Source organism: Astyanax mexicanus, chromosome 20, assembly GCF_023375975.1.
Source record: "Astyanax mexicanus isolate ESR-SI-001 chromosome 20, AstMex3_surface, whole genome shotgun sequence".
Taxonomy (NCBI): Eukaryota; Metazoa; Chordata; class Actinopteri; order Characiformes; family Acestrorhamphidae; genus Astyanax; species Astyanax mexicanus.
Window position 1 is genome coordinate 20,150,685 of NC_064427.1, and position 15,616 is coordinate 20,166,300.

General features: G+C 35.8%; 3 protein-coding genes across 3 annotated transcripts in view; 2 read left to right on the top strand and 1 right to left on the bottom strand.

The window, feature by feature from the left end:
• Positions 1–15,616, top strand: part of kcnn2 (potassium calcium-activated channel subfamily N member 2) — a 259,379-nt gene that overhangs the window by 91,364 nt on the left and 152,399 nt on the right. The window lies entirely within an intron of this gene.
• drg1 (developmentally regulated GTP binding protein 1) lies at positions 3,353–12,429 on the top strand. The gene is made up of 9 exons (XM_049468332.1): positions 3,353–3,585; positions 4,784–4,907; positions 5,607–5,782; positions 7,109–7,178; positions 7,269–7,438; positions 8,283–8,413; positions 9,446–9,613; positions 11,123–11,245; positions 12,023–12,429. Exons 1-9 carry the CDS (start codon positions 3,547–3,549, stop codon positions 12,120–12,122), a joined length of 1,101 nt encoding a protein of 366 aa, XP_049324289.1. The 5' UTR covers positions 3,353–3,546; the 3' UTR covers positions 12,123–12,429.
• LOC103023969 (prenylcysteine oxidase 1) overlaps positions 9,162–15,616 on the bottom strand; it is a 121,947-nt gene continuing 115,492 nt past the window's right edge. The window contains exon 8 of the transcript XR_007427331.1: positions 9,162–9,186. The gene's annotated coding sequence lies outside the window, so the exon portion shown is untranslated. The remainder of the gene's footprint in view (positions 9,187–15,616) is intronic.

The following is a 15,616-nucleotide window of genomic DNA, read 5'->3' on the forward strand; positions in this document are numbered from 1 at the left end:
AGACACTGTGACATCATTACTGGACAGACCTCTCATTATCATATAAGGACAAGGAAAAACATAAATAAATAAACCGGGAAATAAATGAATGCAGAAATAAATAGTCATGTTAATAAATAAACAAATGAATCAAAATAAAAAAATATTTTAAATAATTTTAATAAAGACACCCCTAAATAACAATTTATACATAAATAAGATATTTATTTTTATATTATTTATAATTATTCTTTACTATTTTAATCACCGTATTACTTTTATTGAATGATTTACATACGTTTATATTTCTTTATTTATTTTTAATTTTGGCAGTTTTGGTCCTCCATAAACAGCATAGATCTCAGTTAACGCAGTGTTTTAAGTGAAATATATTATAAAAAAAAATAAAAAAAACTACAAGAGTAAAAGGGAAAAAATAAAGAAATAAAAGGCGGGAAATAAGAAAAAAGGTGGAAGAGGAAATAGAAAAACAAAACAAAAACCTTGACATATATATTTAGAGTACAACTTCTTAGCAGAGCCATTCATTGAGCACCTAATAGGAGAAGAGGATTTCTATCTATTTAGTATTAATCGTCTGGCCAGCAAAGTAAGTGCTGAGGTTTATGGGAGTATTAAGATTATTGCTGATTGTATTCTGTGAACATGTGACTGGTTGTTAAGCTGAATTGTATAAATATAAATATATTTTATGTAGTACGTACATGATTGGGGTACTTAAAAAAAGCTACTATTTTTCTACTATTAATATGTGTAATATCTGATACAAAATGTCTGTATATAATGTGTGATATATTGATTTCAAGTATGGACCCAGGCCCACATTTACTACAAAATGTAGTTCTACTTTTAAGGGGACCTATTATATACCATATTTTTACACAAGCTACAATATTGTAGATCTATGTGCTATACAAACATGTTCATTAAGTTTTTTTTAAGGAAAATCACACACACAGTCCCTTTCAGAATAAGCCATTAGGGCTCTGTCACTTTTATGCCAATAAGCTCTTGTTGGCAACACATGTTTACACTGAGCGTTTACCACACCTTAGTGTTAGCTTGTGCTAAATGGCATAACACTGTAATAGAAACAATTCTATAATTCATTATTTGAAAGTTCTTACATCTCCTGACTTGCAGCAGACAGTAGGTACAGATCCCTTCCTCAGACGAAGTCTGCAGGCTAATCCTGCTGTGTACCAGGGCTGGACTGGTAATCTGGTGTACCGGGCAAATGCCCGGTGGGCCGACAGTCCTTAGGGGCTGATGATTTTTTTCTTCGGCCCACAAATTAGAGGGGGTCTCTCTCTCGCTCCCTCGCTCGCCTAATCACGCGCTTTCTCTCTCTTTCTCTTACTGTCTCTCTCTCTCTTTTTCTCGCTCTTTCCCTTTTTTCTCTGTCTCTCGCTCGCTCTCTCTCTCTCTGTCTCTCTTTTTCTCCCTGGCTCTCTTTCTCTCTCGCTCTCTCTCTGATGTAAGTGATTGACACCACTTATATAATTTAATTGTATCAATTTAAAGCTGATATTTTTAAAAAAGAACACTAAAATGCATCCAGTAATAATGATAAAATATTAGTAGTTAAAGTAATGATGTTGTTTTTGTTTTTAATAAAGCGCCACAATCATGCCCATTGTTTGTTTGTTCTACCTAGATCAAAAGATCCTCTCATGATGAGAGTAGAAGTGAACCCTGGTTTCAAGCATTTAATAAAAGAGCTTGAGCCCTGTTACAACATTCCATCCCAAAAAAACAAAACATGACTAGAATAAAGTTAATTTTTATTATGAAGTTGATAATGGTGAGGCTATATAGAATGCCCTATTTGTAGCCTGATACAAGTACATGTTATAGCTGTTTAAAGGAGGAAGCACCTTTAACCTGAAAAAATAGAAATAAAACAAATACATATTAGAGATTATTTCAATAAAAAAGATAAAAAATCAATTGAACTACACAGAGCAGACACAAATGGCGGAGTTAAAATTAGACAATAAACGTGTTATATTTAATATGCTGATGATACATTATGCTTCTCTGTAACCCCACAAACATAAATTACATGTTGGTTGTGCTCCGCAAATTATGAGGGGCCGTTCTAAAGCAAAAATGCCAGGGCCGATTTTTTTGTCCCAGTCCAGCCCTGCTGTGTACTGTCTGAGGTTCTCAACCAGCAGACTGAAGTGGCGTTTCTTCAACTGATCTTGTGGGTGAGGCTCTGGTTAAGCATACATATATACAAAATACGTTTATGCATAACACTATTATATTATATGTGGGTTTTTATCCTTTAATAAATAAGCTGCAATTCTTTTTTTTTTTTTTCAAAAAACCCTTCAGCACAGCAGAGCATTTTAAAGATTTTAAATTCAGTGCTCTGGCTGTAGCATCAGCTCACCAACCAACCAATCAGCTCACAGTATCAGTGATGCAGCACCTTTACTGCCTAAAACCAGTTTACTGTAGAAAAACTGAATAATGTACAGGTAAGTTTTATACGCTTTTTTAGCAAAATCATTTTAATTTGAAAAATATATTTTTCGGAATATCCTGGCCAAATTATTAATTACTATTTTTAATTTGAGTTTTTAGCTGTTTAACTCCATTCACTCCCATTTATTGAGGACTCACTCGCTGGCTCCCTCTAGCGGTTCATAGTTATTTTCTGATATTAATATCAGAATATATGTATATATATATATAACTGATGCTCTCAAACACTTTATTAAGAGGCAAAAAATTCAACTAAGAGTAATTAGCTCTTTACAAGTTCAGCTGAACTGAAAGCCTGAATTTCAAGTGACAAGCTGACTGAAAAAATCCAGCAGAGATGTATAAATCTGACCATCTAAGCAAGAGGTGAAACTTTGAGGTATGTGAAATAAAAAAAACATATTCTGGTTTGTTTACAACAATTTTTCCATTATAATTTGTCTGAGTTTGGTATTAGTCTACAATGCAGAACATGTTGATACTGTATAGTAAACCCTGTTAAAACCAGGGATATTCCGCCAAATATTACTTACTAAACTCTTAAACTTTTTGAATATGAAGTTGTTTTCTTTGCATTATTTGAGGTCTGAAAGCTCTGCATCTTTTTTGTTATTTCAGCCATTTCTCATTTTCTGCAAATAAATGCTCTAAATGACAAAATTCTTATTTGGAATTTGGGAGAAATGTTGTCTGTAGTTTATAGAATAAAACAACAATGTTCATTTTATTCAAACATAAACCTATAAATAGCAAAATCAGAGAAACTGATTCAGAAACTGAAATGGTGGTCTCTTATGTTGCTGCACACAGCTGTATATGGTGACGGTGGCTGTGTGCAGCTGTTACTCCTGTCCAGCAGGTGGGGCTCTGTCTCCCTCCGCTCAGCGCCGGGAACCGCGAGGATCTACAGCACAGCATGTCAGAAGTCTGAGCGCGGCGGCTAAAACCCAGAAAATCCAACTTTACAGAGCCGAACAGAACCAGAACCGAGCCCGCTCCGCCTGATACAGCTCCCCCTGACCCGGTTCTGACCGACCCAGCGCCGCAAACATGAGTTTACTCGCTAAAATCGCAGAAATAGAGAACGAGGTTAGTGAGATTAGCCTGTTAGCATCGGGCCGCTACTCGCCTCCATTCATTTTTACAGCGCTTTATCTTCAATAAACTGATAAATACTCTTATTTTACTGCATTTATACTCACTGAGAAACTGTATTTAGCTGTTTATATTAATGTAGACCTTTTACAGTGCTCCTAATACTGCTAGGAAACACTGGGACCTGTTTAGAGTAAAAATATCTAAAATTAAATACTATAGAAACTATAAACATGAGCATATTACCACAAAATATACATCTAAAATTACGAATATTATGATGTTGTCTATTTAAGTTACTGTTCCAATATTTAAATAATGTTAAACATATGTATTGCAGGTTTAAGAAGCTGTAGTAGCATATATGACTGTAAATTATTGAGTACTGAAATTATTTTTGTAAAGAAAAAAAGTGTTTAACAAACCAGAATATATTTTTTAAAGTGGCACCTCTTGCATAACAGTTTTGCATATCTCAGCTGGATTGTCTCAGTCAGCTTTATGAGGTAGAGTCAACTGGAATTCAGGCTTTTAGTTAACAGCTGTGCTGAACTCATCAAGAGTTAATTACTTGAATTTCTTCTCCTCTTTATAAAGTGTTTGAGAGCATCAGTTGTAAAGTAGTGAAGAGGTATTGTTACAGGTATACAGTGAATAGTGAATATTTGAGTAATGTTCTAATCCAGATTATGAGAAGCAAGAACTACTCAACTAAATAATAAAAAACTCCTTTTAATAGAATAAAACAGTAAACTGTAGGAAAGAAAGTATCCTCAAGTGCAGTTTCTGCAAAGACCATAAAAAACGTTTTATAATGATGGAACTGGCTCTCATCAGGACCGCCCCAAGGAAAGGAAGAGCAATAGCAAGAGCAATCCTGTTGTACAGGATCAGTTCATCAAAATTACCAGCCTCAGAAACTGCAAGTTAGCAAACAGCTTCCAGAAAATAGCACCTAAACGTTTCACAGAGTATTTTGGTTTGTTTAACACTTTTAAGTTACCACATGCTTCCTTATGTGTTCCTTCATAGTCTGGATCACTTCATTATTCATTTACAATGTAGGAAAAACTAAAATAAATAAATAAATAAATTTGGGTGGGTTTCTGATGTTTACTGTTCAGAGTGCTGATATATGACTATTACATTTATAATATAAAGTGCTACAACTGTGTTTTATCTTGTACTACAGATGGCTCGTACTCAAAAAAACAAGGCCACAGCTCATCACCTGGGGCTGCTGAAAGCCCGACTGGCCAAACTCCGGAGAGAGCTCATCACTCCTAAAGGAGGCGGAGGAGGAGGACCTGGAGAAGGTACGAGCAGGGAGGCTTTTCTCTAAAACTGTGGAACTTCATATTATTAAGAAACTAAGATTAAGATTTATTCTAAAAACAGTGTAGAACTTCTAGGGTACACTTGTGATGATGATGATGATTATGTGTCTGTACACTTAGTTTACAGATTTGTATGAAGCAGCTATGAGAATTTTGGTTGTTTAATAATAAAGAATGTACTGAAATGAACATTTTGGATGTTTACATCAAGGTTCATATCAATTTAGTCCCTTTTTTTTACATTTTTATAAATTAAAAAGTTTATAAGTACTTTTGTCTTGCTTTTCAAAGCGAACATGAATACTCTGTAGAAATGACTTCGTCTTTTCTCTTATTGCCCAAAAATTAAAAATAAATCAAATCTAGTGTAGCTGCATATATTGCATATGTTTTTGTTTGCGTTGCATTTGCAAACATGCAAATCGGTAATCCGAATTGTTTAAAAATGATGTGATAGACCCCAATTTCCAATCACATGATCTTATTGGGAACATCCCTACTAGCAGTAATGTTTATATTGCAGTACCCAGACAGTCAGGGTCTCAAGCTCAAATTAATGAAGAAATACAGTTAAGACTAGTACAATAAATATAATATATAATATAATAAATTAAATAAGAAGAATAAGCTATGATAAGCTGAGTTCCTTATTAAAACACTAATTTTTATTTGTTTCAGGTTTTGATGTTGCGAAGACGGGTGATGCGCGTATCGGGTTCGTGGGCTTTCCCTCTGTGGGTAAATCCACGCTGCTGAGTAACCTGGCTGGAGTTTACTCCGAGGTCGCCGCCTACGAGTTCACCACGCTGACCACAGTGCCGGGAGTCATCCGCTACAAAGGAGCCAAAATCCAGGTTCTTACAACAGCTCTTACCTTTAAAACAGGCAAAACTACAGACAAAATCTGACTTCAACATCTGTCTTTATTAGAAGATATACTTTACACCATGTTTATACATAACAAAGTTTTAAACTGTCCGAAACTCCATAATCAAGTCTATTAGAGATCACTGAACACCTCCACACAACATAATGAGAGCCTGCGGTTATTACAGTGCTAACTAATGTGGTATAAAATTTCCATCAAGAGCTAAAATAGCCTTTTGTTTCAGCTGCAGGCACGAAATATGACTTTGCTGCTCAATTTTATTTTGGTTATTCATGATTTGAGAGAAATCATCTTAATTTTTTCAATTTACCTTTATTTTTACTCTGGGATATATTGAGGGTAATCTTAGCTGAGCCAAGTTTACAAACTAAAGGACTGAAAAAATAAGTAAATTAACATCAAAATCAACTTAAGCTAAAATAAGGAACTTAAAAAAAAAAAAACATTAAAAGGTAAAAACAATATAATCTTCAATTAATAAGAAATATAATAAAACAGAATACAAGGATAAGTGCACAGGCTAAAATGTAAAGCAGTAAAATAAAGAGATAAATAATTAGAATAATAAAAGACACAATTAAACACAAATAAAAGATAAGTGGATTCAAAATTAAGTGGATAAGATAACACAAAGATTATAAAGAAAGTAAATTAGAGAAATGTAATTAAGGGAAAATAGTATTTTGTCAGGTTATTGTTTTAATGTAATATAGTACAATATACACTAGGGTTGTGCCATATGGTATCGTATACAGTAATATCACCAACATAGTTTAATATTTTAAAAATATATTAATTTTTTAAAAATATATTTTAATATAGCGAACAATATTATACCTTGAAATAATATCGTGCCATATCATCATTTTACTTGGATATATGAAGATATTTGGAGTGCATTATTAGTATCATGATATTCTGCATCATTAACTTCAGTTACAAATATGATATAATTCTTGTATTTTTAATATCTTAGTTAGGGGTGTTCCAGATCATATCGTATGCAATAATAAAATTAAAATTTTTCATTTTGTTGCAGTGGTGTAATATATATATATATATATATATATTTTTTTTAATTCAGTGTTTTGTCATATCGCAAGGAGTATTCATTTTTTTAACTGTCATGTAGATTTATGTTATACATTTTATTAACAACCACACAAATTTGAATTAGCATCACCCTTACATTAGGAATTGTCTTTATTTTTGGCCAGACACTGTGCAAAAATATCAGCGCATTTCCCCAATTAAAAATAGGCTAAATCTGGGCGTTTGCTCTGTGCTGCAGCTCCTGGATCTCCCAGGTATCATTGAAGGAGCGAAGGACGGTAAGGGTAGAGGACGTCAGGTCATCGCAGGTAAAGAGAACATGTTGTCTTGCTGCTCAAATACAGATTGTATGTATATATGTGTATATTTATATGTAATTGGTGCTGTTGTGATCGTAGTGGCTCGTACCTGTAATCTGATCCTGATCGTTCTGGACGTGCTGAAACCCCTTGGTCACAAGAAGCTGATCGAGCATGAGCTGGAGGGCTTCGGCATCCGCCTCAACAAGCAGCCCCCCAACATCGGCTTCAAGAAGAAGGACAAAGGAGGCATTAACTTCACTGCCACGGTAAGTACCACAGTACTGCGCTGCCCTGGAGCACTCAGTGACTCTGTGACTGTAATTATTTAACAACTTAATGATTGTGTTTATTTGGGGTCAGGCCCATCTGTTAAACTGATCTTAGTAATTATGTTTAAGCCTCATTATTGGTCATATTTTCTACTTTTTTTGGCTTTATGCACATTTTACAAGCGATTAACTTGTGGATTTAACTAATTAGCAATATAGAATGCCAGTCAAAAATTTGGAGACACCAGACAGGTTTGGCCAAAATGTTTTCCGAAAGTTTGAAGCATCCCTAAACAGACAGTTCTGTAAAAAATTACCACTTCAGTTTCTTTGCTATTTATAGGTTTGATTGTGTAAAATGAACATTGCCCTGTAGCCTGCTAGCACTGCTGGAGCAGCATTAGCATTACCACTAGCGGTTAGCTGCTAATGCTCCAGCTTTAGTGAAAATTTGGAAATCTGCGCTAACTATAAATACACAAAAGAGCTGTACTCACTCAGATAAACAGTTTTCAGGAGAAAGATCTTATGTAGTTTATTTCTTCTGAAATGTTTTTCCTTTTTTTTTTTTTTTTTTTTTTTAAATTTAAGAATTGCAGTTTTGGTTTACTTAACTTAGCTTTACAGGTCTCGCCACCCAGCACTAAGGCCTGCTGAATTAAAAAGAAAACTCATCCCTGTTCCTTACTAGTGGCGCATAATGCGCTTTATAATCAATCCGGTGCGTCTTATAGTGCGCTAAAGATGGTATGTTATCTCACAATGTTTAACATAGCGTTTATGTTGTGTGTCTAGAAGGCTGGTAGTAACTGGAGTGGCTCTGTCTCCTGTTGTCTCACAGTGTGCTCAGAGTGAGCTGGACGCTGAAACGGTGAAGAGCATTCTGGCCGAGTACAAAATCCACAACGCTGACATCACCCTGCGGAGCGACTCTACAGCTGATGACCTCATAGACGTGGTGGAGGGAAACAGGTAAAGATTTCCTGAAGCTGGTATAACTGAACACATTATAGAGACTTCTATCACATTGCAGTATTTAAAATAATAAACAATTTTTACCCTAAACAATATTTCTAGGACATATTTTGAAGTTTTGTAGACCGAATGCATCAGCAACAGCATGTTATAATAATTAGTACACTCAATTTTATTAAAATATTAAATTAAACATGACTAATCATGCTGTAATTTAATGTGCTGTTGGTCAGTGTTCTTAAAGCATGGTCAGAAAAAAAAAAAATATATATATATTTTTTATTCATTGATTTAATTTTTCACCATCTTTTTAGGTTACTAATCAAGTCCTGCTTTACAAAAAAAAGAGACCGCTTAAAAATGATGTATTTCTTTGATTTTACCAAATTAAAAACCTCTGGAATATAATCAAGAGGAAGAGGGATGATCACAAGCCATCAAACCAAACTGAACTGCTTGAATTTTTGCACCAGCATAAAGTTATCCAAAAGCAGTGTGTAAGACTGGTGGAGGGGAACATGATGCCAAGATGCATGAAAACTGTGATTAAAAATCAGGGTTATTCCACCAAATATTGATTTCTGAATTAACTTGTTTTCTGTACATTATTTAAGGTCTAAAAGCTCTGCATCTTTTTTGTTATTTCAGCCATTTCTCATTTTCTGCAAATAAATGCTCTAAATGAGAATATTTTTATTTGGAATTTGGGAGAAATGTTGTCTGTAGTTTATAGAATAAAACAACAATGTTCATTTTACTCAAATATATACCTATAAATAGCAAAATCAGAGAGACTAATTCAGAAACTGAAGTGGTCTCTTAATTCTTTTCTAGAGCTGTATATTTAGAATGCTGATATATTCACACTGTGGGACTCTGTGTTCTAGTTAGGGTACAGGTATGTGTGCTGGAGCTGATCCAGTGCTGCTATTCTGAGCTCTGTACCTGTGTCTGGTAAAGCGTTTGATAAATGATGCGCATTGTTTCCTTCAGCTGATTCTGATGTATTTCTTTTTCTGTCTGACGCAGAGTTTACATCCCCTGCATTTACGTCCTCAACAAAATCGACCAGATCTCCATCGAGGAGCTCGACGTCATCTACAAAGTCCCTCACTGCGTGCCGATCTCCGCCCACCACCGCTGGAACTTCGACGACCTGCTGGAGAAGATCTGGGACTATCTGCACCTCGTGCGCATGTAAGCAGACTTTTATTTTGAAAGGTGTAGAATAGGTCTGTCACGTTAACTCTTATTTGTTTGGACGATATATCGACCCAGGAATGATTGTGATAAATGACATAGTAATGCAATTACTGCGGCTGTCTTAGTACAGTATTTTACACACTCAGTTCGTAAGGTCATGAAAACCCTGGGGAAAAAAGTAATGGAATATGAAAATAGTAATTTCCAGGCCTGGATACGTTTTGGAAAAGTAAAAATACCTATAAAGTTTTGGAAAAGTCTTGGAAATTTGGTCTTTAAAGTTTTGTGTTTCAGTTTATCAGTTTATCTATTTTGAGCTAACAAATACACCAGAAAAATCAACAAATACATATAATCAATTTTAATTATAGTTTTAGTCGATTTGGTTTTTGTTTGTTTTATTGTCCATGTCGGCAATGATGTTTTAAAAATATACAAATATGGTCAATAAAATGTGCCTTGAAGGCATTGAAAAGTCTTGGGGAAAGAAAAATCATGGAAATGTATTGATTAATATATGTGTGAACCCTGTACACTGTTTAACATAACATTTTAAAAGCAGTATTAATTATTTCTTCTTATTTAATAGCCTTGATTTCAGGAGAAACAATTGCTTTTGTCCTGTTTACTGTGGTCAGTTACTGTTGAAAACGTTAAATAAAATATTTAACATGGTACTCACTAGTATGCAGAGAATAGTCTTTACAACATAGAGTAGAATAAGTAAAATTATATATATATATATAAAATTTACTTAAGAATATACACAATAACTTACACTATAGACAAATGGCATTGCACTGTAGATGTATGGTAAATTGTAACTGAATATATAGGTATTACAATGCTATATATAGGGGTTGGACAATGTAACTGGAGGTTTCATGGCTAAATTGGAGCAGCCTGGTGGCCAATCTTCACTAATTGCACATTGCACCAGTAAGATCAAAGTGTAAATGTTCAATAAGCAGGGTAAGAGCACAGTTTTGCTCAAAATATTACAATGCACACAGCATTATGGGTGACATACCAGAGTTCAAAAGAGGACAAATTGTTGCTGCACATCTTGCTGGAGCATCTGTGACCAAGACAGCAAGTCTTTGTGATGCATCAAGAGCCACGGTATCCAGGGTAATGTCAGCATACCACCAAGAAGGACCAACCACATCCAACAGGATTAACTGTGGACGCTGTAAGAGGAAGCTGTCTGAAAGGGATGTTCGGGTGCTAACCCGGATTGTATCCAAAAAACATAAAACCACGGCTGAACCCAAATCACGGCAGAATTCAATATGCACCTCAACTCTCCTGTTTCCACCAGAACTGTTTGTCAGGACAATAAAATATTGTGGTCTTATTGTGGTTTCAGTTTCATTGTCCAAGCCCTGTAGATGTGTAGATATTCTAAAGTGTGGAAGTCCAGGGAGATAGTCCAGTAGGTGAGGGAGTAACTCTTTGTAAAGTGTGGGTGTCGTGTTTAAAGCTGTTATTTAAATTCCTCAGATACACTAAACCGAAGGGTCAGCTCCCTGACTACACGTCGCCGGTGGTTCTGCCAGACGGACGGACAGCTGTTGAAGATTTCTGTCTAAAAATCCACAAAAACCTTATCAAGGAGTTCAAGTAGTAAGTATCTCCATCTTAATGAACCTGCTGGGACTTTACTTGTTTAACCTAATATTACTTTACCTGTAGCTCAATAATTAAATTATGAAATTTAACTCGTTGGAACCTGCAAGCACCCTGTGCACTGGGCCTGTGTACTTATCGATAAGATACTCATCACAATACAGGGGTTACGATTCAGTAAATCACAAAATATTGAAACACTGTAAACAACACGATAAATTGCAATTGTTAAAAAAATATATAGTATAAAAACACTGAGAAAATGTTATAAAATGTATTAAGAAATTATAAAATTTATACAAAAAATATATATATATTTTACTTTTGTCATCCAGTTTTAGTGGTGGATTGATCTAACAACACAGTACAACACTGCCATCTAGTGGTCACAGTTTAATCACAACACAAAATGAATCACTTTTCACACCAATCTTTCTGTCTAAGCTAATAATTCAATATCGATATTGTATTTTTTTTTAATATCAATATATATATTTACTCCAATATATCTATTTTTTACAACCCTACACTTCACAGACAGTTATAGCCAGACACTGCCTGCCTGTCTTCCTGTTCCTGATGAACATGTGACCCTGTGGATGGAGGAATGTTAAATAAACTTAAGAAATTGAATGTTTAAAATATCTGCACCCTCTATCAGACCTCACTCCATCTCCCATAATTCACCTGGCCTCCTTTACAAGATAACACCTCACAGCTTATACAGGTGCAGCTGTTCCCAGTCCTCTAACCTGTTGCTGTTCCTCTCCGCAGTGCTCTGGTGTGGGGTGCCTCCGTTAAACACAACCCTCAGAAGGTGGGGAAAGATCACGTGATGGAGGACGAAGACGTCATTCAGCTGGTGAAGAAATAAACTGACTCTGTTCCAGCTGTGCATGAAGGACCTGCTCTCTTCACCGAGCTTTCAGACATTTCCAACGGCCCCACCATACACTATCCACGATGACGTCATCTTACTGTGGCTCTCTGATCATTATTTTTATTTTTGGACATGGTATATATGAATGTTAATGCGTTTCCCTATTCAGCACATGAACACATGAAGCCACATATGGATAGTTAAAAAAAAGGCGCTGTTAAAAAAATTATACAATAAAAGAAAATTAAACACCCAATTGTGTCTATAGATTTAAATAAAAGTCTAAAATAAAGCATTAGAATTGTGTTGTATTGTGTGTGTGTGTGTGTGTGTCAAAGAAAATGATCATATTTATTGAGCAGCACGGTGGCTTGGTGGTTAGTACGTTCGCCTCCCAGCACTGGGGTTCAAGTCCCATCTGGGTGGATGTTCTCCCTGTGTCTGTGTGGGTTTCCACCCACAGTCCAAAAACATGGAGATCAGGTAAATTGGATACTCTAAACTGATCTGGTGTATGTGTGTGGTACAGTGTGTATATAAGTTTGTGTGTGTGTGTACATGTATGTATGACTGTGCCCAGATATGGATGGCCGCTCTGTCCTGGGTAAATGCTGTAGTGCCCGATGCAGTCCTCCAGGAGGACGGTCGTTTCCAGTTGAGAGTACACTGTGCACTATTGGCTCCACATATTGTACCCATAATGCTTTGCAATTAATATACAGTTACAGTAGATACAGAATCACCAGCACCCTAATCTGTTATATCCATACTGCTCTGTAATTAATCTACAGTTACAGTAGATACAAAATCACCAGCACTGTAATCTATTTAACTCATACTGCTCTGTAATTAATCTACAGTTACAGTAGATACAGAATCACCAGCACTGTAATCTGTTGTACCCGTACTGCTCTGTAATTAATCTACAGTTACAGTAGATACAGAATCACCAGCACCGTAATTTGTTGTTCCCGTACTGCTCTGTAATTAATCTACAGTTACAGTAGATACAGAATCACCAGCACCGTAATCTGTTATAACCAACAACTGTGGCGTGCACAGACATTTTGGGGGGCAAGTGCTCAGGGGGGAAAAAGGGCACTTTTTATCAATACCATGTGTACAAAGACTCGCTGAACTGAACTGCTGCTGCAGCGCGGGGTCACGTGACAGAGGAAGAGAGAGGTCGGGTGTGTGCGAGCTGATTTTGGGGCATTCTGTTTTCACTCGTTTTTAATCGGTCAGGTTTTCAAAAGATCATTTCAAACTGGCCTAAGTAAAATCTTAAGAACAATATATATATATATATATATATATATATATATATATATATATATTTTTTTTCAAAAGGGCACTTTGGTTGATAAAGGGCTGAGTTTGTGGTGCTTTAGCATGATGTATATGTCTGCACGCCTCTGCCCAAAAAAGCATTATATTTGAAAATGCTTCTGGCAAAAGATGACATGTCTCTCCAAACCATCACTGATCATCAGTAAATTTTACATTTCTTTTGTAAATCAAGGGATCAGAGTCTGGAGGAAGAGTGGAGAGACACACAGTCCAAGCTGCTTGAGGTCTAGTGTGAAGTTTCCACCAATCAGTGATGGTTTGGAGAGACATGTCATCTGCTGGTGTTGATTCACTGTGTTTTATTATCAAGTCTTAAGTCAGTGCAGTGTTTTCCTGTTTTTCTCAAAAAAAATCTTACAGCACTTCATGCTTCCCTCTGCTGACAACTTTTATGTAGATGTGGATTACATTTTCCAGCAGGACTTTGCACACTGCCCACACTGCCAAAAGTACCAAATGGTCTTATATAATATTCAAATTTTCTGAGATACAATATGATTTTTGGGTTTTCATTGGCTGTAAGCCATTATCATCATAATCATCAACAATAAAAGAAAAACAAGGCTTAAAATAGATCTATATAATATGAGTTTCACATTTTGAAATTCTGAAACATTCAGAATTACTGAAATAAAGCAACTTGAATATGATATTCTATTTTTTTTTAGATGCACCTGTTTATGTATATAGCACCCTGTTACAGGAGCCACTAGAACCAGATCATCTGTGTTATTCAATAGAGCTGACAGTGGTTGTAATGTTTTGGCTGATCAGTTATACGTGTGTGTGTTTTCTGTGTGCAGATGTAGATCAGACTGCAGAGGCAGCTCTTAGACCCTCTCAGCTGATTTAATTGTGAGCTGGTGGTCTGATTTTAGTCACAGATAGCCCCCCTCCCTCCGTCCGGCAGTAAGTCACTCAGGATAACCAGGCCACTTAGTGAATGAAGAGCAGGGCGGGTGATGGACACCGACACAAAGGCCCAGATGTGCTTTATTATCCAGTCAGCGTTCAGGGAGCGGTGATCCCGGTCCATTCATCAGCTAAAGAGCACGCTTAACAAAACACTCCATAATCACTACTGCATGCACCCATTCAATACATACATCCTTCTATTGATTTATTCGTTTTTTTTATTTCCTTTCGTTTGTGTACAGCTGTATTTATCTCTACTCAGAAACTACAAGTTAACATACAGCTCCTCAGATAAGAGCATCTAAATGCTTCTTCACAGAGTATTTTGGTTTGTTTAACACTTTTAACTTACTACATGATTTTTATGTGTTCCTTCATAGTCTGGATCACTTCCTTATTCATTTGCTATGTAGGAAATACAAAAATAAAAAAAATTAACTGAATTTAAGGTGTGTCCAAACTTGTGACTGGTACTGTATATTACAGATAATTATTTGAAAAAATATATATTATAAATAACAAACAACAGTGACACACCAAAGGTTCCTCTACTGCATTTGCTGTTTTGTATGCGTCCTGTTCTCTCAGCGGGGGTTACTGAGTTCATCCAGAATGAAATGGAAGCAGAACGACGTTGGGCGTATAGAGTGTGTGTGTGTGTGTGTGTGCGTGTGGGTGTGTGTGTCTTCTCTCTGGACACAGAAACAACATTTTCACACAAAATACCCACGTATTCTCTGTTTCATCAAAAATCTTGCATGCAAATGTACATCTGTACACCAGACGCATTTATACAATTATGTATTTTTTTATACCTTGTAAAAAATAGGTTTAAATATGTCAAGATTTTGCCAAACCTTACCTTTCAGTACTATGCAGAAGAAATTGTGTTTTAGAAGAAAGAAGAGAAAATAAAGTGTTGTAGAAGGTGTAGATGGTATAAGTGATGTTGGTGGTTTACATGGTATAGATAGTATAAGTGATGTCGGTGGTTTACATGGTGTAGATGGTATAAGTGGTGTCGGTCGTTTATGTGGTATACTGTAGATGGATGGTGGTGCTGTAGGTGTTTTATATGGTTTACATGATGTTGATGGTATAAGTGTGATGTCTGTGGTTTACATGGTGTAGATTATATATACTCTGTCAGTGGTTTATGTGGTATACTGTAGATGGATAACAGTTGTATACTGTAGATGGATGGTGGTGCTGTAGGTAGTTTA